This window comes from Garra rufa, chromosome 2 (genome assembly GCF_049309525.1).
Source record: "Garra rufa chromosome 2, GarRuf1.0, whole genome shotgun sequence".
NCBI lineage: Eukaryota > Metazoa > Chordata > Actinopteri > Cypriniformes > Cyprinidae > Garra > Garra rufa.
The window spans coordinates 36,302,572-36,325,740 of record NC_133362.1 but is presented as its reverse complement, the minus strand read 5'-3'; the positions used below and the strand labels follow the sequence as shown (position 1 = coordinate 36,325,740).

The 23,169-nt window shown below is 36.3% G+C and overlaps 2 protein-coding genes across 5 annotated transcripts in view; one reads left to right on the top strand and one right to left on the bottom strand.

Moving 5' to 3' along the window:
* Positions 1–7,172, bottom strand: part of gbf1 (golgi brefeldin A resistant guanine nucleotide exchange factor 1) — a 119,376-nt gene extending 112,204 nt beyond the window's left edge. For all 4 annotated transcript variants that reach the window (XM_073834205.1, XM_073834202.1, XM_073834204.1 and 1 more), the window contains exons 1-2: positions 7,051–7,172; positions 4,115–4,217 (exon numbers count right to left, since the gene is read on the bottom strand). In XM_073834205.1, coding sequence (XP_073690306.1) covers positions 4,115–4,210 — 96 coding nt within the window. In that variant the 5' untranslated portion in view covers positions 4,211–4,217; positions 7,051–7,172. The remainder of the gene's footprint in view (positions 1–4,114; positions 4,218–7,050) is intronic.
* A 1,825-nt stretch (positions 7,173–8,997) lies between these two features.
* On the top strand, positions 8,998–22,281 carry pitx3 (paired-like homeodomain 3). Its single transcript, XM_073834206.1, has 4 exons — positions 8,998–9,195; positions 14,920–15,046; positions 17,201–17,406; positions 20,971–22,281. Exons 2-4 carry the CDS (start codon positions 14,938–14,940, stop codon positions 21,532–21,534), a joined length of 879 nt encoding a protein of 292 aa, XP_073690307.1. The 5' UTR covers positions 8,998–9,195; positions 14,920–14,937; the 3' UTR covers positions 21,535–22,281.
* The last annotated feature ends 888 nt before the right edge of the window (positions 22,282–23,169 follow it).

Sequence of the window (23,169 nt, the reverse complement as noted above, 5' to 3'; positions counted from 1 at the left end):
TTCTCAGAATCGCGTGATATAAAACTCAGAATTGCGAGTTATAAAGTTAGAATTGAATGATATAAACTTGCAAATGTTAGTTATAAAGTCAGAATTGCAAGATATAAAGTAACAATTCTGACTTGTTTTCTCAAGGTGCGTTCACACCGGACGCGAATGAAGCGGCAAGCGCGAGTGATTTACATGTTAAGTCAATGCAAAGACGCGAATAGCCATCCTGCGGCGCGAAACGCGCGAATGAGGCGGCGCGAAACGCGCGAATAGCGCGGCGCGCATTGAGCGTTTCAAGCGATTGCCGCGCCATTCGCACGAAACGCGCGAGTTCAAAAATCTGAACTTTGGCGAAAATCCGCGCCGCGTTAACCAATCAGGAGAGCTTGCTCTAGTAGTGACGGAGGCAGAAATCCGAAACAACAACTAGGGATGGGGCCGATCCGATCCAGTATCGGTATCGGGTTCTGATACCAGCTTAATTAATGGATCGGAAATTTCCGATCCAACCTAGAGAAATTTCCGATCCAGAGTTATGTCTACGTACAGTGCTGTCTGCTGAAATGACTTCACAAGTGATCCCGGGCTAGGTGACGTGTCTGTGCTCCAATGAGACACTGAGAGAGATGACATGCCTCCTTTCAGGAAATCTTCAGTTTGCAGGTAGCAGTTTAGCATTGAGCGTCATACATGTCCGCTGTGTGGAAATACTTTACGGTCGGAAACGCCGCAAAGACAGCAACGTGCAATGTTTGCAAAGCCGTTGTTCCGAGAGGTGGCACCTCGTGGATTTATTTAGTAGATTAACTGTTAAATATTACCCATCATAGAGTAAAAGTTTATAATTTGTAGACTTCGTGCGTGTTATTTTCTGTTTTTAACGTTGCCGCACACACCTGAAGCGAGCACGCGCACAGAGAGAGAGAGAGAGAGAGAGAGAGAGAGAGAGAGAGAGAGAGAGAGAGAGACGTGATTCAAACTGCGCGATTCACAGACTGATTACTCTTTAACGTCTCTTGAACAGAAACATTCATACAAAGTTATGTTTAAATACCCGTTGTTTTATTCTGGTAACACCGTCGGTTATGTCTTCAGTGAACCGAAACAGCTGAGAAGGAGATGCGTGCCAGTATTACGTGCATTAGGCCTTAAAGAGACAGCATCCTATAAATACCTGCAGTGAGAAGCACTAGTTATTTATCAATGAATTATTAAATTTCTGCACCTGAATACTAGTATTATTGATTTTATTAGTAACTTTATGTTGTATTCATCTACACTTGTCATTTGTGTTAGTGTTCTTGTTTTGTTACTTATTATATTAGTTCAGCTAGTTTTTGCTGTGGATTAGAAGTACTTAAAGTAAGCATTCAGTAATTAATAAACAACAAACTTTTTTTGTTTTGTTTGTTTTTTGCTGATCCGAAAAGTGCACTTATTGCACTTTTATTCAAAATGTTTAACATTTGAAAACCTTATTTTGTTGCTGCTACACAAGCAAGAATTTACTGAATTTATGTTGATCAGATGCACATTGTTCTATTTATAGTGTGAATATTTATTTATTTCAAATATTTGAAAACCTTTTTGTTTTATGCAACAAGAGTGTATATTGCACTAGTATCTAGTAACCCTGTCTTGAAATTTAAATAAATATCAATTTAAACCCTTAAAGTTGCATATTTGTTTTCAGGATGGGATTTCTGCCATTTTCTAACCTCATACTTACCTCAAGTTGCTTTTTGGGAGATACTTAGACTTGCTTGTAGAGAAGTTTGTTACAGCCTCATAAAATCAACAATGATAATAGTCATAGTGATATAAAAGCAAATAGAGCTCTGGTATCGGAATAGTATCGGTATCGGCAGATATCCAAATTCAGGTATCGGAATCGGATCGGAAGTGAAAAAAATGTGGATCGGTGCATCCCTAACAACAATGGCGGACAAAATCACCGTTGCTGTCTGTGGTTCCTCGGAGCTGTACGATATATCTTTGGACTTTTGTAGAAACAGGAATAAAAGGGATCTTGCTAGGAATAAAGTGAGTGAAGAGGTCGGACAATCTGGTTAGTTTTAAAAAACGCTCTTTACTCAATTTGACCTACATATATATACATATTGAGACTACAAGCAAGCTAAAGCTGGCAAATTGAGCTCATTCACCTATTTTACAACTACTTTCCCGCTGACGAGTGGCAGAAGCCCCTCCCTTGACGCGAATTCGCGTCTGTTGTGAAGAAAATGTCACGCGCGAATGACGCGAATTTTACCGCGCGAACGGCGCGAGTAAACTCAAATGTTCAAGCGTTCAACTACGCGCGAATAGCGCGTTTTTTCCGCGAAAGTCGCGTCCGGTGTGAACGCACCTTTAGAATTGCATGATATAAACTCGCAATCGCAAAACATAAAATCAGCTCACAATTCTGACTTTTTTCTCACAAATTTGAGTTTGTATCCTGCAATTCTGACTTTTTTCTTGCAATAGCAAGTTTATATCTTGCAAATCTGACTTTTTTTCTCGCAAATGTGAGTTTGTATCTTGCATTTTAGACTTTTTCGCAATTGTAAGTTTCTCATAATTCTGAGGGTTTTTTGCAATTGCGAGTTTGTCTTTTTTTCTCACAAATTCAAGTTAATATCTCACAATTCTGACTTTTTCTCACAAATGCAAGTTTTTTATCTCACAATTCTGACTTTTTTTTCTCGCAAATGCAAGTTTGTATCTAGCAATTCTGACTTTTTTTCTTCAGAATTGTGAGATAAACACAATTGTGTTTTAAAGTCCAATTGAGAAAAAAAAGATGTTCGAAATAGCATGTTATAAAGTCAGAATTGCTTGATAAACTTGCAATAAGACAAAATCACCTTTTTTCTCACAAATGTGAGTTTGTATCTTGCCATTCTGACTTTTTTCCTCAGAATTGTGAGATATAAACAGTTTTGAGTTATAAAGTCTAATTTTTAGGGGGGAAAAAAGACTGATATGCTCAAACTGCATGTTATAATATCAGAATTCCTTGATATAAACTCGCAATTAGAAGACAAATGCAAGTTTATATCTTGCAATTCTGATTTTTCTTGCAATAGCAAGTTTACATCTTGCAATTCTGACTTTGCTTCTCACAATTGTGAGTTTGTATCCTGCAATTCTGACTTTTCTTGCAATGAGTATATATCTCGCAATTCTGCCTTTTTTCTCGCAAATGTGAGTTCGTATCTCACAATTCAGACTTTTTTCCTCGCAAATGCAAGTTTGTATCTTGCAATTCTGACTTTTCTTGCAATAGTGAGTTTACATCTCGCAATTCTGACTTTTTTTTTCTCACAAATGCATTTGTATCTTGCAATTCTGACTTTTTCTCACAAATGTGAGTTTGTATCTTGCAATTCTGACTTTTTTTCCAAAATTGTGAGATAAACAATTTCGAGTTCTAAAGTCTAATTTTGAGGGGGGGAAAAAGACCGATATGCTAGCAATTGCGTGTTATAAAGTCAGAATTGTGTGATATAAACTCGCAATTGCAAGACATAAAATCAGCTCGCAATTTTTGCATTTGTGAATTTATATCTCGCAATTCTAACTTTTTGCTCACAAACGTGACTTTGTATCTTGCAATTCTGACCTTTTTTTGTCTCACAATTGCGAGTTTGTATCTTGCAGTTCTTACTTTTTTCTTAAAAATGTGAAATATAAACAATTTTGAGTTACAAAGTCTAATTTTGAGGGAGAAAAAGACTGATATGCTCACAACTGTGTGTTATAAAGTCAGACTTGCAAGATATAAAGCATTTTCACCATTCTGAGAAAAAAAAGTTACAATTGCGACTTTATAAAATGAAATTCTGACTTTATTACTCACAATTGCGAGTTTGTATCACACAAAAAAGTGACAGAATTGCGAGATCCGAATTGAAATTGAAAAAAATCCGAATTGTAAGATAAAAGTCGCAATTACCTTTTTTTTTTTTTTGTGAACTTTGAAAAACATACTGCCACAAAATGTGGTCAATATAGTCATGCTAAATACAACTTTAATTATCTAACATGTGACATCAGGCCCTACATTTCAGATAACTATTCCTGGTATATTTTTATAATAAACCTAAATTGGACAACTTACCAAAGGAGTATGGGTACTCCATCTAGAGTTCCTCTTGATAGCAGCAACGACAACAGAAATCTCCCCTTGAACGATGTATATATTCTTGTCCACCATAGTGAATCTAAAATTGAATCAAATTTACAATTATTAACTCAAAATCAAACATGCATCATTTTTCTGAAGGCAAGAGAGACATATGCACATTACATATGACCATCCTAGTCAGACACCTCAACTAGACTACAGGTTATAGAGCTTAAGGCTGGAGGTAATCTCTGTGCAAAGCATCAGACAATGTAGCAGACAGGTAGTAGCAGCTCAGACTTATTCAAGATTGTGCCTTGTGGGGGCAAGACAGGCATAACAGAAATCACAATGTTTTGGAAAGACGTGTTGATGCAAGGATATGTCTCTCAAAAACGATAATGTTAGAAATCAAACAACACATAAGGCTCTAACTGACAAGAAAACATTTATAAAGCAACTTCAGAAATTAAACCCAAAACATAATAATCTATTTGTTCATGCAGAAAGACATTTGGCTCATGCTCTAGAAATATGAAAGTGAAACTCATCTAACACATGATATCATGAGATCCACAATGATGACTAGACATAACATAACCACAGTGTTAAATGTTATACAATATCTGAACAAAAGTGCATATCTAAAAGTCATAAATTATCAATACGTTTTCTGTGATTCTCAAGGTTCTACAATTATGCATATTACATCTATTATGGCAACCAAGAAGGCAAAATCATGATGCTGTTAAGATACAAAACTACCAAATTAAAGCATTCACCTTAAACAACTAATGCACAATAGGAAAATATAGAAAAATAGGTTTCTGAATGGTTCAATTTCAACCCTACACTCTTAAAAATAAAGGTGCTTCACGACGCCAGAGAAGAACCGTTCTAGTCTAAACGGTTCCATAAAGAACCTTTAACATCTGAAGAACCTTTCTGTTTCACAAAGGGTTCTTTGTGGCGAAAGAAGGTTCAGATTCTAAAAAGGTAAGAAAGAGATGGTTCTTTGAAGAACCTTTGACTGAATGGTTCTTTGTGGAACCAAAAATTGTTCTTTTATGGCATCACTTCGAAGAACCTTTTAAAGCACCTTTATTTTTAAGAGTATGTAGATGACAGAATCATTCGATATTCTAGAAATTCCTCCTCTGAAATTTTCTGTTGTACACAATCTACTAGTCTTACGTCTATTGACTATAGTCATATGTTGTCTGATTGACAAAGGCTTTTCAGTACACTTGCAAAGTGTCTTTTTAACGTGAAATTTTTACTGACCTTTAAAAATAAAATAAGAAACTTTTATATTCTTAGTAATATTTCAAAATCTAATATTTTTTCAAATTTAAAATAAATGATCAACAACTTGTCCCATTTAATATTTATTTACGTATTATTATTCTTACCATTATTTTGTCAGACTATACAGTGTTAAAGGGATAGTTCATTTGATGTTTATCTGCTTTACCCCCAGGGCATCCAAGATGTAGGTGACTTTGTTTCCTCAGAAAAACACAAACGAAGATTTTTAACGAAAACCGGTGCAGTCTGCCAGCCATATAATGGATGTGGATGGGCACCAAACCTTTAAAAGTAAACAAAAACATGCACAGACAAATCCAAATTACACCCTGCGGCTCGTGGCGATACATTAATGTCCTAAGACACGAAACGATCGGTTTTTGCGAGAAACTGAACAGTATTTATATCATTTTTTACCTTTGATACACAGCCACGTCCATCTGTCATGAGCACGAGCTTATCATCCGGATCGTTACATATAAACGCGCTCTGGCGTAGTATATGCCATAGTATATATGTATCGTCACGAGTCGCAGGGTGTAATTTGGATTTGTCTGTGCATGTTTTTGTTTACTTTTAAGGGTTTGGTGCCCATCCACTCATATTATTGGCTGGCAGACTGCACCGGTTTTCATTAAAAATCTTCGTTTGTGTTCTGCTGAAGAAACAAAGTCATTTACATCTTGGATGCCCTGGGGGTAAACAGATAAACATCAAATTTTCATTTTTGGGTGAACTATCCCTTTAAGTGTATGTCACCACCTACATACAGCCTCCTCCTCTTGATCAAACGTTACACATATTGATAGATGTTTGAGGTATAAATTACACTGAAAATCTGTGCACAAACATCAACCCATCTAACAAAGCACAAGCACAAAGTGTTTGCTCTATTACAAGCAGATATTCCGATAAGGGCCTGGAACATTTACTGATGATGGCCACGTCCTAACAACCAGCATCATGCTACAAACCACATCTTAATGACAGCCTCAGGCACTATAAATCATTTATCTCCAACAGCTTTAACAAAACCAGCATCCTTTGACTGCAAACAGTCTTTCTCACTGCACCTTAAGATGTACAAAGGTTGATCAGGAGTGTGAATTGATTATAGCTGAATTGATCAGTAGGCCAATAAGATTAGCTCAGCCTGCTAGTAATGCTTGTCAATGACAAAATATAACATGTTTAACGCCATGCAAATCACAATACGAACACATATCTTAATCACGTGTCTTCTACTTCGAGATGCGACTATGAATGAGGAAGCCAAACGACTTACGAATAAACAACAGAGCTCATGATGCAGCTAACTAACCTGTCAACAAGCTAGCAAGCGGTTTGTCTTATTGACTACAGCTGTTAGCCTAAACAAATAAACGCAGTAAATGCGACCCCGTGTCCCTCTCGTTTTGTTTAATAAGAGCTTGTGTTTTTAACTAAATGTATGCGTCTGTCAAAAGAGAAAAAGGTGAAAACACTGCTGTTGACACTAAACCAGCGAATCCAAAATGGCGTTCAGGTTCATTTCAACTCATTTGGCTAACTAGTTTAGCCGGCTGTCAAAAGCGTTCAGATAAATAATAATGTCGCAGTAACTGCGGTGCAGAAAGGCTTACATTTTAGACTGTTCCACGTAGTGTTGTCATGCCCTGCTGTTTTTCTGTAAAAGCACTAGACAGATATTCTGTCACCGGTAGGTAATCTCCTCCACAGGCAAACTTACTGACGTGGAAATAGTGCAGGCGCACACTACCATGATATTTCCTTGTCAACTGACAGCTGTTTTCAGCCAATGAGCTTTTGACTCTGGGAGCGTACTTCCTGTGTGTTTAAAGCGACGAAGTCGTTATTTCGAAACAATCACACATTATTGGCATATTTTGAATGGTTAGTTTTACCTGTTTATATCCTGTTAAATCATTTAGAATGTTAAATCTAAATGGTTGTCAAAACATTAATATTTTCCTGTTAGCGTTCTGAAATAGGGCGGGACTTCGGTGAAGTCACTTCCAAACAGGGTTGGTTGAATTTCAGTGATGACGAAAGAGTGGTGTCCTCACGACGGAGGCGTTCAGAGTACATAAACACTGGCTTATTTTTCTCCTGTCACAACCTGTGAGAGCTTCAAAAATGCAGGTCGTGAAGAAAATGAATAAGGAATGTAGTTTCCAAACAAATATTTACAGTTAGATTGCAACTAAAAATCTAACGGTGTTGTAGTCCGTCGGAAGATTGTGAGATAAATGTACAACAAACGTCAATACTACAATATGTCAGTGTTTCAAACCAATTGGAAATGTTGAAAAAAGAATAGGATTAAAATAAATAGTTTATACAGAATCTTTTATAAAATGCAAATATTCATATCCACATGCAACAATGTTGCCCAATGAGGGCAGTGTTGTTTGACTTCAAGTGGTGCATAACATCTATTCATAATCTATAGGCTACACAATCATATTGTGTATCCAAGAGAAATCAGAAATAGGCTATAATAGACATATTCAAAGTCTGGAATATCGTCATTTTTAATAATGTCGTGTCGTTACAAAGTACTCAACTGTGAACACCTAAAATATTCCGTCTTTATTTATTTGTTATTTATTATTTTTTTAATAAGACTGAAGTATTTGCACTGAGCTCTTTGAATATAGTCCTTTACCTAAAAAGGGAAAGATATCTCGTCTAATATACGTTTTATTACATGCATTTGCTTGTTAAATACTTAACGAAAATGCAAAGTAACTTAAGGTAGTCGTGAAGTTGAGCCTCAAAGAGAGTGGACGCAAACCTATAGCGTCAATTATTGGTCGATTCATTCATTCATTCATTAGAGTCTAAAACCTTTTGAATCCTTAGCTAAGAAAGAGTCACCTGTACACATCTGCTTTAGGTAATTTATTATTATTATTATTATTTACAGCCTTCTATATTTAAATCACAAATTCTGTAGATGGATATTAGTAACGTTACTCTACTCAATGAAGATGATAGAATAAAGTTTCGCAGTGATAGAAGAACATTTCAGTGAACAGTTCTTAATAAAAGAAACATTTGCTTAGTGTTAAAGAACATTGTAATAATCTGAAGAAGCTTTTTCCCAAAAGGCTATAAAGAAACGTCTATAAAGAAGGTTCCATAGTCATGCACTCTTAAAAATAAAGGTTCGAATGCCAATAAAGAATCTTTATTTTAAGAGGGTTGAGAAGACAAAACATTCTGTTTACTGAACAGAAAGGAACAGACGGCTTATGGCACGTATAGTATAACGCATCACACTAATGTATTTATGTTCATGTTTTAAGTCTCAAGGTTTGGAGAAGCTGTGCAAGTGCATGAGCTCAGAGTGGTTGACCGAAGCTCTGATTTACTGTGCGTATGTTTAGCGATCGCATGTGTGAGAAAGATCGTGGGAGGGAGAGAGAGAGAGAGAGAGAGAGAGAGAGAGAGAGAGAGAGAGAGAGAGAGAGAGAGAGAGAGAGTCAAGGGGTGGGCATTCCTTTCTGCCGCGGACCTGTCGCACGAGATATTTAGCATAAAGTCAGTCCCCCTCTACATGGGGATCAAGCCTTCACTCTCCGCTAAAAACTTATGACAGACAACACCGAGAGAGAGAACGGGGAAACTGTCTCTTTTCGTTTGCTCATCCTAAGGAACTTTCTACATGCCGACTGCATCGTTTCAGAAAAGCAGCTAACACGCGTTGTACGCAAAAAAGTTGTACATTTTTCGAGGATTACCTCCACTAGACCGGGATTCATGTGAGTAGATGCATGACAAAAATCATCTGTACTGCTGATGAAATGTCCTCTTATGCGATGGAGGAGCTGTGGGGATGTTGTCTCCTTCCAGTCTCACAAAAACAGGCTACCTGAATCCAGACCTGTCGTGTTAGACAAAAAGGATCGCGGCACATCAGTTAGACCGGCGACGTACTACGGAGAAACATGAGCGAGCGAGCGTCGTTTATCATCGGGCTGAAGTTGATGTGATGATGTCCGGCTGAACATGTACAAACCTATAGTGCAGCATGTATAGTAACCTATAGGGTTACATTTTACTTCAACTTTAAATATGCAAAATCTTGTCTTTAGCGTTACAACACTGGCTAAATTGCGGTTAAAATATTTATTTATTAGACTATTTAAAATATGCATTAGGTGATCAGAAGCAATTGTTTAACTTGACAACACTGACACATTAAATCTTAAAATCTTTTTTACACTGGTACATTTTTTTTTAAGTTGAAGGCTGTCTTGTGAAATAGCCTAAATAATGTTCATTAACTGTGTGTTAAGCTAAAAGCTTAAATTGATTTACAAGTTAAGTTTAAGCTATTTTTTGCCTTCAGCAAAATTGGTTGAATTATCGGCGGTTAGTAAAACTTTTGCTACGCATCGTTTTAACGTAAACCCAACTGTCAGACAGTCTAACTCATATATTGAATTACAAAAATAAATGGTAAATAAAACCTCTGCTAAAATATCTCCGAATGTCTCTTATTGCTGTATATCACGTTTTTTCGGGAATGTCTGTTATATTTGAGTGAAAATATTAATGCAATTTATATCCAAACTGATGGGTGGCAGGTGATCCGAAGCCGTATGAATTGAGTGGGAAAAAAAAACTACCAAAAGGCTACCACCCGCGCCAACTGAAATCAGTTATTTTGTATAAAAACGAATTTTAAACGTATGTTCAGATAATATTTTAAAACAGCTGACTTTATAAAATTGCAATAAACAAATAAAGTAACGATTTACTTATACATTAGGCTACATATTTCAGCCAGTGTGTATGGGCAATTCTGTTTATTCTGTTAAAATGTAAAAAAAATAATTCTCAAACGCACCTGTTTATCTAAATTTACATGCGGCTAAATAGTCAAACAAGATGATCGAAACATTTTTGCCGGAGTATCAAAAACGCATTCGATTATTCAATTTATTTGTTTTTGTTTTATTTTGTTTTGTTTGGTCTTGTTTAATGTCTTAGCTGTTGTGTATTTCAATATTTAAATTGTAGGCTGGTTGATTTATGATGGAAGCTATTTTCATATCTTTTCATTTATATTATAGTAACGATAAATATCGTTAAAATGTTCAAAAGGATGGTCAAAAGTCAGTGGTAAAACTATATATATATATGTATATCTAAAAGCTAAATATGTATTTAAAAAAAATAAAAACAGTTTATTCATATGTGTGTGTGGTTAAACCACACAGACAGAACAGTGCGTGACGCTCGTGTGTTTGGTCATGTCTTCTCATGTTGCCTTTAATACACAAACACAGTACAAGCCTGCTTCAGCTTCAGCTTCAGCTGCAGTCATATATCATATATAAAATATATAACATACTTTTTTTAAGTATAAAGTATTCGATTTTTGTGTGTGGGATGTTTCCACATCTCAGTACCAAAAACATTTGTATGTCTCAGTCGAACGTGAATAGTACGTGCGTACGGTGTAATGGAATAAACATGACCGATCTTATAGAGATGAGCATCTCCTCGTACACGGATATTCGGAGCTGTGCGTGCAGGAAAAGCCGCGCTTTGACATACACAGCCAAATGCAAATGGGTGTTAGGAGGGGAGAAATTAACATCTACAAACATTGGGTAGAAATTCCATCTGCCGCCGGCTCGAGTGGGCCCTTAATAAGTTCTCAGACAGCAAAGTGACACACATCTTAATCAACTCTTAATCCAAGGAATTAATTCTAAACGCGTTTATGAATAATTCCTGAGATAATGCAGCAGCCCGTGGAAATGTATGCTGTCTGCCTCGGTCGAACCAACAGATGGACCTAGCAATCTTCTGAAAAACGAGAGGATTTTACCTCTATTATCTCTTCTCTTATTAGATATATATATTTTAATGAGATCCATGTCGTGTATATAAACTGCCCCTCGCTGACACGCATTCCCTCAGCCATGTTAATAGGAATATCTCCAAAGCAGCATGAATTTCATTTCTCCAAAAGATGTGTGCCACCGAAGAGTTTGCGCCAGACTTTACTTCACAGAGAATGATCATAAATATTATAAATTCTAAATTATTATTAGTCCACATTAACCTTTTAATCATTTTAAAAATAACCCCTTCGGATATTCCTGGACAATATTACATAAGTCAGTTCTATACATAAACCAAGGTCAGAAAAACCTGGTCACTTTCCCTTTTGGTCTCTCCATTTTTTACATTTAAGAAATCTATCAGTGCATCTGTGGCATTTACATGGAGTCTTTGATCACTGGCCTTGTTGGCCCACAATCCTTAGAGGACCCTTGATAGAGTTTGAAATGTAATAATGTCACAAGTCCTGGCAGGGGTGGGGGGATGAATTGACACCTTGCTTAGGATGAAATAACCAGCTTACATCACGTATAGCTCTGGCCAAAAGACACAGCATCTGAGCAGCCTGCCTGACAGATAACCATTTATCAAAGTCACTCCGGCTATGTGTTGAAGTATATCTATAGTTCTGATTGTAATTCTGCATTCTTATGGTAGCCTCCCTACAGGCCAGCTGCACTAAAAAGGCAAGTTACCTCAATTGTTTATTAGATATTTTTATAAAAAATGTACATACATTTGTAATTTGTTATGAATTGCAATTGCATTCAGTAGTATCTGTGAAATCAAATGGCATGCCGTCCTGTGCACACTGAAACAAATCATTATAATTTAACAGGACACCATGCTCTGGTAAAGCACATATTTGTTATCCAAATCTTTTCTTTTAAGCATTCGTTATATTGAGTATCTACGCCTAAGTGTTTTCAACACATCACTCAACAGCCTGAAGTACAGTGAACACTGCATTTCTTCAATGGAAATTACAGTATTTTTAAAAGTATTTTTTACTTTTAATTTGATTAGAACATATCTACTAAACATACTCCATCAAATCAAATGAATGTAATATGATTTCACAGTTTGTCAACTGGTAACAAAACTTGGAAATGTGATTTGTAGGCGTTTGATAAAAACACTAGTTTTAAGTGTAAGTGTTTTAAATCAGTGATATAACATGTTGGTCTATTTATCACCATTGATAATCTCTACATCCCTAAGGTCTGTCACCTCATGAATACTGAACACTTCCGTGATCACTAGTATGGCACTTGTTTGTTTGCTTCTAATGGACAGAGGACTCCATGTTTAGTAGGTTTTATTGATTCTGCAACTTTTTGAGAAAGAAAGAAAAAGAAAGAAGTGAGTTGAGTTTCCATTTATCATTATGAATATACATTTGAATTAATATTTGACAAACTTTTTAACAATATTCCACTTACTAATTAAATTAGGATGTGAATAACTGAGCTGGTGTATGTATTGAGACACGATTGTTGATTACAGCATGTTCAAGAAATGGTCATAACTTCTAATTTACGCGGTGGAATAATGGCTAATTTCGTATCGCTTGTTGTAATTAAAATTTGTTATTAACTTATTATTATCAAGTCCATCGTCACGGGAGCTGTCAGGTCTAAAAGTGCTGAACTAAGGTCAAAACTTTCCCCAATATCCACAACTATGCATCTCTCTAGCAGGAATCGCATAGCGCAAACAATAAACAAATAACATGTTTTGTCGTAAAGTTACTTATTACAATTTATTTATTAAAATATCATTTAAACTGAAGCCACGGTAAACATATTAGGACATTGTTTTACAAAGAAAAAAGGAGCGCTCATTTAGCTTTCTGAAATGTCCTTTGGTTTAAAAAATAATAATAATAATAATAGTTTATTTACTTACTGCAGAATCACAATAATAGCTTATCTGTGAATAAATAAGAGTAAATTATCGTGCACATCAAATTAAAGGCCCGCATGATATCCTTTGTGATTTGCTATGGAAATTCAGGCCTATCATGTGGCATGCGCAGACTGTGGATTATCATTTTAAATGAGTTTTTAACCAATGTTTTTATTCTCTCGTTTAGATTAGATTCTAATTGAAAGTTTATATATTTATTGGCCTTTCATCTCTGTGAAAGCAAGTGGACTTGACTGATCCGCTCGTTTATTTATGAACGTTTTACGCGCTTTGGGAAACAGAGAAATATACGTTTTACGCGTCTCTTTTGATTAATTGATAGGAAAATGTGCATGTATCTCAATGAGATACCTGTCAGTTAATGACTGAAAAAAATAATCGTGCATGTTGTGTGTGTGAGTTCGTAATGATAAAGAAGTTTAATTTAAAACAAAAAATAATATTTGGAAAAAAGTGTCAAAAAGCCAAAATATTCAATTTTAATATTTATTTTATTTTATTTTTCAATTTTTGAATCCCTCAAACTAGGTGAAATCCGACAGCGAATAAAAAAATAGGACGTGTTGGCGTTCAGCTCACTTCGGCGCGCAACTTTCGGTGCAGTTTGCTGAATTCCGATCTGCTTTCCCTCTTCATCCAGTCACATCACAGACTCCAAGACGCAGAAACAGAGTGATTATGTTTCTAAATCTCTAGGGTGTAACATAAATAAACTAGCTGTTATTTTAGGCTCTATTACTAGGCTGTTTGGTTCACGTAATTTTGCTGAACGTTGGTTGCTCGGTGTCTAAAGTCCAAAACGTCTTCAGATAGTTGTAAACGAATGAATCCTACCTGACATTTTGCAGATTTGCAACACAAAGCAATGCGCTGGCCTTCATTACTACATCTCATTTTGTTATGATGAAACATGCAAATAATTCTTCTTGCGCATTCGATTTATTGCTGCCTATCTAGCTGTTCTGGTTTATAGGTGCGGGTTTATTTATTAAGGTTTAATTTGTCTTACGTTTGGGTTTTTAGGTTTAATTAGTCGATTTTCATTTCTATCTTTTACGCAGGACAATCTTACAAAAATTGCCAGGCTGTTTAAAAATAAATACATGTATAGATAATAATAATAATAATAATAATAATAATAATAATAATAATAAAATTAATAATTACAAAAACATTATTTAGTTTATAGACGGACAGTCAGAGTGTGAAAATATTTTTCATCACTACAACCTCTGTTTCCATTCACATTCATAGCCACTTCTATTCTAATGGGTTCTCAGAGTTTCCAATTAATTTTATTTTATTTTAAATAAAATCCAAGGATATGGAAACAATGTAATTAACTTATCAATGCGGGTTGTGGCTTTGCCACCAACTTTGACTTAAACGTTAGCAAAATAGCAAATTAGCAAGTACTTTTTTGTTTACAGTCCGCGGTAATTGTGTCGTCTTCTTTTACGATCTTCCAAAGCGATCAGTCTTGAAATATTATATGTATATTGAAGGAAATCTGATTAACAAGAACATATAAATCTATGGAATAAAAGTATTTTGTCTTTTATTTACAAGTCAGAATAAGATGAGCTGCGACAGTGAACCCGAGTAAACAATGCAGGCTTTATCTCTAGTCTGAGCTTGTGTATCATTATCGGTGTATCATTATTCATATTAATATGTGCTATTTGTGTTGTTCACAGAGCCTGGCGGTCGAGGTGATGGATTTTAACCTTCTAACGGACAGTGAGGCCCGTAGCCCGGCACTGTCTCTGTCTGACTCCGGGACTCCTCAGCACGATCCGGGATGCAAAGGCCAAGACAATAGTGGTCAGTTCATGTTCATGTTTAATTAACACACAAAACGCATGCACTCGAGACTATTTCGCCTACTTAAAAAATAATAGAGCTAATATGTACAGCATTTGCTATTTTGTTAATCACAACGCAAACCCTTGTAGTCAACATCCAGCTATTCGACCCAAATGCATGACTGAACCGGCTGAACTCATCTCATTATATGAGAACGTTCTGTTGCGTATTTTACGACACATTGTGTTCTTCCCCAGTTAATTCGTGTTCAGGTTGAATTGGGCTAGTAATAACAGCACCACATCTTTGGTTGTAGTTTTGAATAATCTCTGGTCATTTGAATCCAGGCCTACCTTTTGTAGATGTTGGAGAGTCTCACTATGTGCACTGTGTACTGATGACAGTCGCCATTTGAAGGAGAAGATCCCGGCTAGCCAGTCACGTGCTGAAGGAACGGTGCATAAATTATTCATTTCTGTGCCTCAAATTTGGTATCCAAATAACTCAGTCAGTAGGCCTATGCGAATGAACCTAAACACCTGTGAAAAGAGCAAAGGTCTGAAGAAGATACGCGCTTCACTGATACAATGCACGACGGAGGATTATGTAATCCTAAACAAACGAAGAAAAGCGTCTATTTATCGACTTAAACTACTGTTAAAAGGCTTATTTCGGTAGACTGTGTCAAACTGCATGACCAAACGCGTTACAATCTGACAGCGTTTCAAAATGACGTTGACTGCTAAAACGCATTAGCCTAACACAATGAGCAAAGCGATTTTAGTGTTTACGTGCGTTTTTGGTCTGGAGGTCTGTAATAGTAATTTTTTAAGTTTCATCTTAAGTAGATGACATAGGCCTAACATGAATATATCCGAAAAACTGCGTGACTGTGTAGTCTAACGTTTATATTTTTTTAAGTTTATAGGCTCTCATTAAGAGCGGTTGCGCGCTAATAAACAATGATAAAACACAAAAATATTGAGCCGCCCACTCAGTTAAAAACTAGATTACTAGATTTCACCTTTCATTTATAAACTTTGTTGCGTCCACGTTCATGAAAAGTGCATGCTTTGTACTAAAAGAGATGCATTTAATAATATGAAAATATTATTATTATTTTAAGGAAAATGTGTTTATTTTAAAACATGGACATAGTCAAGGATCACTCTGTCATCATTATTAGGATACAAAATTCTAAATAATTTTAGTAGCCTAAATTTAATTGAATGGAGCGGGGGTTTTGATTAATATGTTGTTGAACGAATAGTGAACAAGTGTATTTTCAGTCAACAGCTTCTTAGCGGTATTTAGCCTACAGTTTTATTTTATCTGTTCTTATGACAAAATATTTCCATATGCTCAGATTTAACACAAAACGAACTACAACTGATTCAAAACGCTGTCAGTAATGCAAAGAGACGGAAGAAATCTAGCGGTGTCGGTATTGACGGTTCTGTGTTCCTCTCATTAATTTACACACGGTCTATTAAGGACAGATAGCCTACAAACCCACGATTTTGCTGATCAGTTTCTTTTTTCCATTTTGTCAATTCACACTAAATTTAGTGAAACTCTTTATTTTTGTTACTCTGAAGATATTATTTATTTTTTGTTTTATTTTGGGGCCTTTTTTAATAGATGATGTTGTAAGAGTTAAAGGCTATCTGTCCACTGACAGATGGCAGCATGATGTCTTGTTGGTTTTCCTAGAGGCCCTGTGGAGTCCTGGAAAGCTTGCTGATTAGTTCGAACTGCTCCTAGAGAGTTAAGCTCTTGCCAAACAGCCCCAAACCTGCCCTGTCACTAATGGCTGATCCCAGGATTATGTGGCCAGCTAATTTAGCCCTTTCTGTGGGGTCTTGAATTTGCAATTTGCAGAACTCTACACCACAGTGGGGATGATTTTCATCACACGTATACAAAAACGCTGCAGTTTATCTCGCTCGGTTTTCAAGCAAAACAGAAACAAAGTACTTCTTTTGTATTTATCACATATATGTCTAATTTATTTTGTGATTTATTGTATTTTATGTAACTTCTTAATGCAACTAAGGAATGTGTTCCAATGGAATGTTAAAGGTTCTTCCTGGAACCATCAAAGCCTAAATAGAATTTAAATTTTTAAGAGTGCATCTATTTAATTCATGCTTTTTCCTGTCACCCATACAGACACAGAGAAGTCCCATCAGAACCACACAGATGAGTCAAACCCAGAGGACGGTTCTTTAAAGAAAAAACAGCGCCGGCAAAGGACACACTTTACCAGCCAGCAGCTCCAGGAACTTGAAGCCACCTTTCAGAGAAACCGCTATCCTGACATGAGCACGCGAGAAGAGATCGCTGTGTGGACCAACCTCACAGAAGCAAGAGTACGGGTACGTGTTCCCTGCCAAACTAATCACATTGCATTTGCCGACGTTACAATCAAAACCACAGAGTTGACACGCTGACTGACAAAGATAAGAAGTTATGTTCACTATGCTGTCACTATGAGGCATTTGGATACTGTGTGTAATGAAAGGGCGTCCTTTTGAGCCACGGGACATAAATTATAGGCTCGTGCTATTCCAGGATTTTCAGGAACACTTAAACACAAGACATGGGCTGTGGCCAGGATTCTGTTTCCAGAATACTGCTATATTGAGATTTGTGATAAAACGTGAACAATAGTTACAGCCTACCTAAGTTTTTTGACCTTCTGTTTCCGACAAAAAGCCGAAGTTTGATGGGTAAAGCACACAAAGAGAGCAGGTGGGCTCCCATTCTGATGCATGACAATACAATCGCTACCTCCTTGGCTGGCGCGCATCTAATGGATCAAATTCATGTTGGCCACAGGAAAGGTCACATAGCACACAGTCTTGGTTGTTATTTTGAAAGAACAACAGAGGTAGAGATACCCCTTTCCTAAAGTCTATCAGTGGCCTCCTGAACCGTGTATGTATGTCAGTAATCCCAGCTGGAACCTTATGCCACATTTTCCGCATGCTTCTGCTGTCATATTGATTTACGCAATTGATAGAGTATGTGCTCCTAATAAACACACAAACCCTAAATCACGGCCCTGACCTGATGCCAGCTTGACCCAGAATACTTTTTTAAAAAAACACAATGGACCACACATGACTGTGAAGGTTTTAGTTGATGCTGGTTTTTACTTACATTACATGAATATCGAGAGAAAGCATTTATTTGTTAACCATTTACTCACGGATTTCCTTTGGGAAAACAAAAGCTTGGAATTTAAAGTGAACAGAACTTTGGAGATAAAGCATTTTAGAATCTTTCATTGAACATCCTTAAAAGAGCTATTTTATATAGCGTGAATAATATTTAAAAAATCTTAAAGAACCTTTTTTCCACTATAAAGAAGCTTTGTGTATTTGAAAGGTATTGTGGATGTTAAATATGTCTACAAAGTACCTTTATTTTTAAGTTTTTGAAATACCTGTTTGCCAAAATATAGAGAATGAGCACACTGACCATTGAACTATATTTGACATTCAGTTATTTTAGAAGGCTTTAAACACCATTGCCGAAGTGTCAGTGGAACATTCACTGAGGAGGGTATTCCCTCTCTCCCAATATAAACTGGTATCATTTACAGTATGCTGGATAAAAGATGTCATAAAATATTCCCAGAAAACAGGCTGAATCACAAGTATAACACAAAAGTGTTTTTATAAAAGTATCTTTCTCAGAAATAACTTTGAGTCATAATACTCATGATTTCTTAAGAAGTTACTGACATTAAAAAAAGTCATGAGTTATAGAGTTATGAGGATTTTTTGGGTGTTACTTTTATAGGAAATCATTTGCATACTGTATATATAGGACGGTATTTTCACTGCTAAAACCTGATAATTAAAAGGAGCTCTTAATGTGTGTTTCTTTACTAATTACAGTCTGCTAACACTTTCGGAGGGAGAAGATTGACAAGAAAACAGCTTGATAATTTCTCAAGCGAGCTAAATGAAATATATTCATTTAAATTTTCACATTAAAACTTTAATCCACCCAATATCCCCTAAAAATAGGATATAAAATTGACTAAATGTGAGGGAAGCTCTTTAATGACATTTCTCACTGGGGAAACTCATAATAAGTGAATAAATTAGTTTAATAAATGAAGCACTTAAAATCTGCCTGGCGGAACTTTTCTTGTTCAAATCTCGGGAGTAAGAGTGTTTAAAAATCTGAATATTAAAGTTCTGCCTTTTTGTTTTTCATATAAAGAGCACACAGTGTTAGAGTGATAAAGAATATGGGGTCTCACTTTATATTAGGTGGCCTTAACTACTATGTACTTACATTTAAATGAATCATTTGATACATGGTATTTATTTTGTACATACATGTTTTTGCATTGTTCTTATATTTATATCATTCTAATATTCTGATTTGCTGTTCAAAAAAAAAAACGAGTAGATTTTTTTCAGGTTTCTTTGATGAATAGAAAGTTCAGAAGAACAGTATTTATCTAAAATAAAAATCTTTTGTAACATCGTAAATGTCTTTATCATCACTTTTGCTCAATTTAAAGCATCCTTGCTAAATAAAAGTATTAATTTCTATCATTTTGATTGGTTTAGGCCCGCTTTCACAGACAGGGCTTAGGCTAAGCCAGGATTAGGCCATAGTTCAATTAGGACAATTAAGTCATTTTTATAAACATGCTTACAAAAATACATTACTGGTGTGCATCTTAAGACAAAACAAAGCCACTGATATATTTTGAGATCAAACAGTGCAATTTTATTTCAGTTGAAACAGCTCAGACTTACATTTTAGTCTAGAACTAGGCTTAAGCCTTGTCAGTGAAACCCGGGGAATAGTGTATAATGTTACAAAAGCTTTTTATTTCAGATAAACCTAATCTTTGGATCTTTCTATTCATCAAAGAATCTTAAAAAAGGTTTACTCAACTGTTTTAAACATATAATAATAAAAATGAACAGCAAATCAGCATAGTAGAATGATTTCTGAAGGATCATGTGACAGAAGACTGGAGTAATGATGCTAAAAGCTCAGTTTTAAATCACAGGAATAAATTACATTTGAAAATATATTTGAATAGAATTTTTTTTTTATTGTTTTTAATGCTTTTTAAAGGAGACTTTTCTGCTCATCAAGGCTGTGTTTATTTGATTAAAAATACAGAAAAAAACTTTTATGTTTTATGAAATGTCAATGCAATTTAAAATAGTGGTTTTGTATTTTAATATACGTTAAAATATAATTTATTACTGTGATGCAAAGCTGAATTTTTAGCATCATTGTCACATGATCCTTCAGAAATCATTTTAATATGCTAATTTATTAGCAGTGCTGGAAACAGTTTTTTTGGGAACCTGTGATACTTTTTTTTAGGATTCTTTAATAAATAAAACATTAAAAAGAACACCTCGCTCAAAGTTTAAGATCAGTATTTTTTTTCTTTCTTTCTCTCTTTGAAACAAATGAATACTTTTATTCAGCAAGGATGTGTTACATTTACAAAAAAAATAGTAAAGACTTATATTGTTAAAAAATATTTCTATTTTGAATAAAGGCTGTTCTTTTTAACATGTATTCATTAAAGAATCCTAAAAAAAGTATCACAGGTTCCAAAAAATATATAAAAGTCATAAATCAGATTGATTCTGAAGGATCATGGGACACTAAAGACTGGAGTAATGGCTGATGAAAATTCAGCTTTGCATCACAGAAATAGAAATTCTATTTCAAAGTATATTAAAATAAAAACTATTATTTTGAATTGCAATAATATTTCATAATAGTACTTTTTCTGTGTTTTTGATCAAATAAGTGGAACTTTTTAAAAAACATCAAAAAGTACATAGTAGTTAGGGCCACCTAATATCAAGTAAGAATGTATAGTTTTTCCACTAAATTACAGTGACTAATGATGCCCTCTTTCCTCACTGTCTTTCAAACAGGTGTGGTTTAAAAACCGCCGCGCCAAATGGAGAAAGCGAGAAAGGAACCAGCAAGCCGAGCTGTGCAAGAACGGCTTCGGCGCCCAGTTCAACGGACTCATGCAGCCGTACGACGACATGTACTCGGGCTATTCCTACAACAACTGGGCCACCAAGAGCCTGGCCAGCAGCCCGCTGTCAGCCAAAAGCTTTCCCTTCTTTAACTCCATGAATGTAAGCCCGCTGTCCTCGCAGCCGATGTTCTCCCCGCCCAGCTCCATCCCTTCCATGAACATGGCCTCATCCATGGTGCCCTCGGTGGCAGGGGTGCCGGGCTCAGGCCTCAATAACCTGGGAAACCTGAACAACCTGAACAGCCCCACCCTCAATTCCGCGGCGGTGTCTGCAGCCGCCTGCCCTTATGCCACCACGGCCAGTCCGTACATGTACAGAGACACCTGTAACTCCAGTCTGGCCAGCCTCCGGCTCAAGGCCAAACAGCACGCCAACTTCGCCTACCCGGCCGTGCAGAACCCCGTGTCCAACTTAAGCCCCTGCCAGTATGCCGTGGACCGGCCAGTATGAAGTCCTAACGCCTAGCACTCCAAAAAAACCCGAACCGAAATTCAAGCTCTTGTCTAGCCAACCCCACATCTGACTCCGAGGCATCAACACCAAGCGATGAACTTGTTACGGTTTCTGAAAGGACAGAATAGGAATAAGCCGAGGAAAGGAGCCTCACAACGGACCAGGACTCATGCGATAACATGTCGAGACTTTGTCGCTGAACCGACCAACTGTTTCAAAGCTTTTGTCCACTGCATGATTAGAGTGAAGTACAAAAGAGGACCTAAACACTTCCACCGCGCTCACGGGAAGCCGGGCGAATACCTGTTTCCATCATCGGTACAGACGAGAGGGTGTACATAATGGACTCTGTATTGTATGTGATTCAAAAATATCTCGGAAATGTAGTATTTTAATGATGAGAGGAGCATGTTCCTCACGAGCGGATGTACCTCGTTGAGGAATTTTAATCTTTGTTGTGAATTCCATTCACTTGAGGTCAAAGGTCAAGGGTCAAGATGACGAGACGAAACCTAGCAGCGAGTAGTTTCAGATGAAGAGAAAAACAAGTACAGAAGCTCTGAAAAATTAGGACTTTTTTTTAAAAGAATGAACTAAAAAGCCATTGAGTAAATAGATTTGTGTGGTGTTCTAAAAAAAGGGAGTCTATGACTGTAATATAATGTATGTAAGAGTGCAGTTGTTATAAAACAAGCTTTTTCTGGTGTAGCCTGCTTTGTCTCATTAAACTTAAAATAAACTTATTTGTTTTTATGCACAACCCATGCTTCGAGAGAAAAAATAATACACTCAAAAACATGACGTCCTTGTGGCATGGCAACGCAGCCATAGCGACACTAAACAACAGAAGCGTCAGCACGGGAGGCAGAGAGATATAGATGTTCTCGTTGGCCTGTCACTGATCTGTTTGACCTACAGTCTTGGAGGGGCTTCCATCAAGTGCCACTCGCTATCCCGTAACGGTGGAGGGAATTTTTGGTGCGGTGCCTCGTACTTCCGAGGGAATGCTGCCAAGATTACGTAAGTGTATGAGAGGCATCCCTCCAGAGAGACGCAACGGGCGAGCTCGCTCAGGTTTACAGCCATAGCAACCTTATGTCTCCTGTTGCGCCTCAGCCAAGACAACAAACAGAAATTACCTGTCATAGTATTGAAAAAAAAAAACATTGCTGTGTTATTAGGATTGCATTACAGGAAATTAGATCAACTGCAAAAAAAAAAAAAAAAAAGGGTTGTGCCTCTTGTGCACACACACATATGTCTTAAGCAGCACGGATATATTTGTAGCAATAGCCAACAATACACTGCACAGGTCAAATTTTATGCCAAAATCATTAGGATATTAAGTAAAGATCATGTTCCATTAATTTATTTAGTACATTTCCTACAGTAAATATATCTAAACTTAATTTTTGATTAGTAATATGCATTGCTAAGAACTTAATTTGAACTTTGAAGGCAATTTTCTCAATATTTTGATTTTTTTGCACCCTCAGATTCTAGTTTTTCAAATAGTTGTATCTTAGACACAAATATCGCCCTATCCTAACAAACCATACATCAAGTGAAAGCTTATTTATTCAGCAAAATTGATCCTTATTACTGGTTTTGTGGTACAGGGTCACATATTTT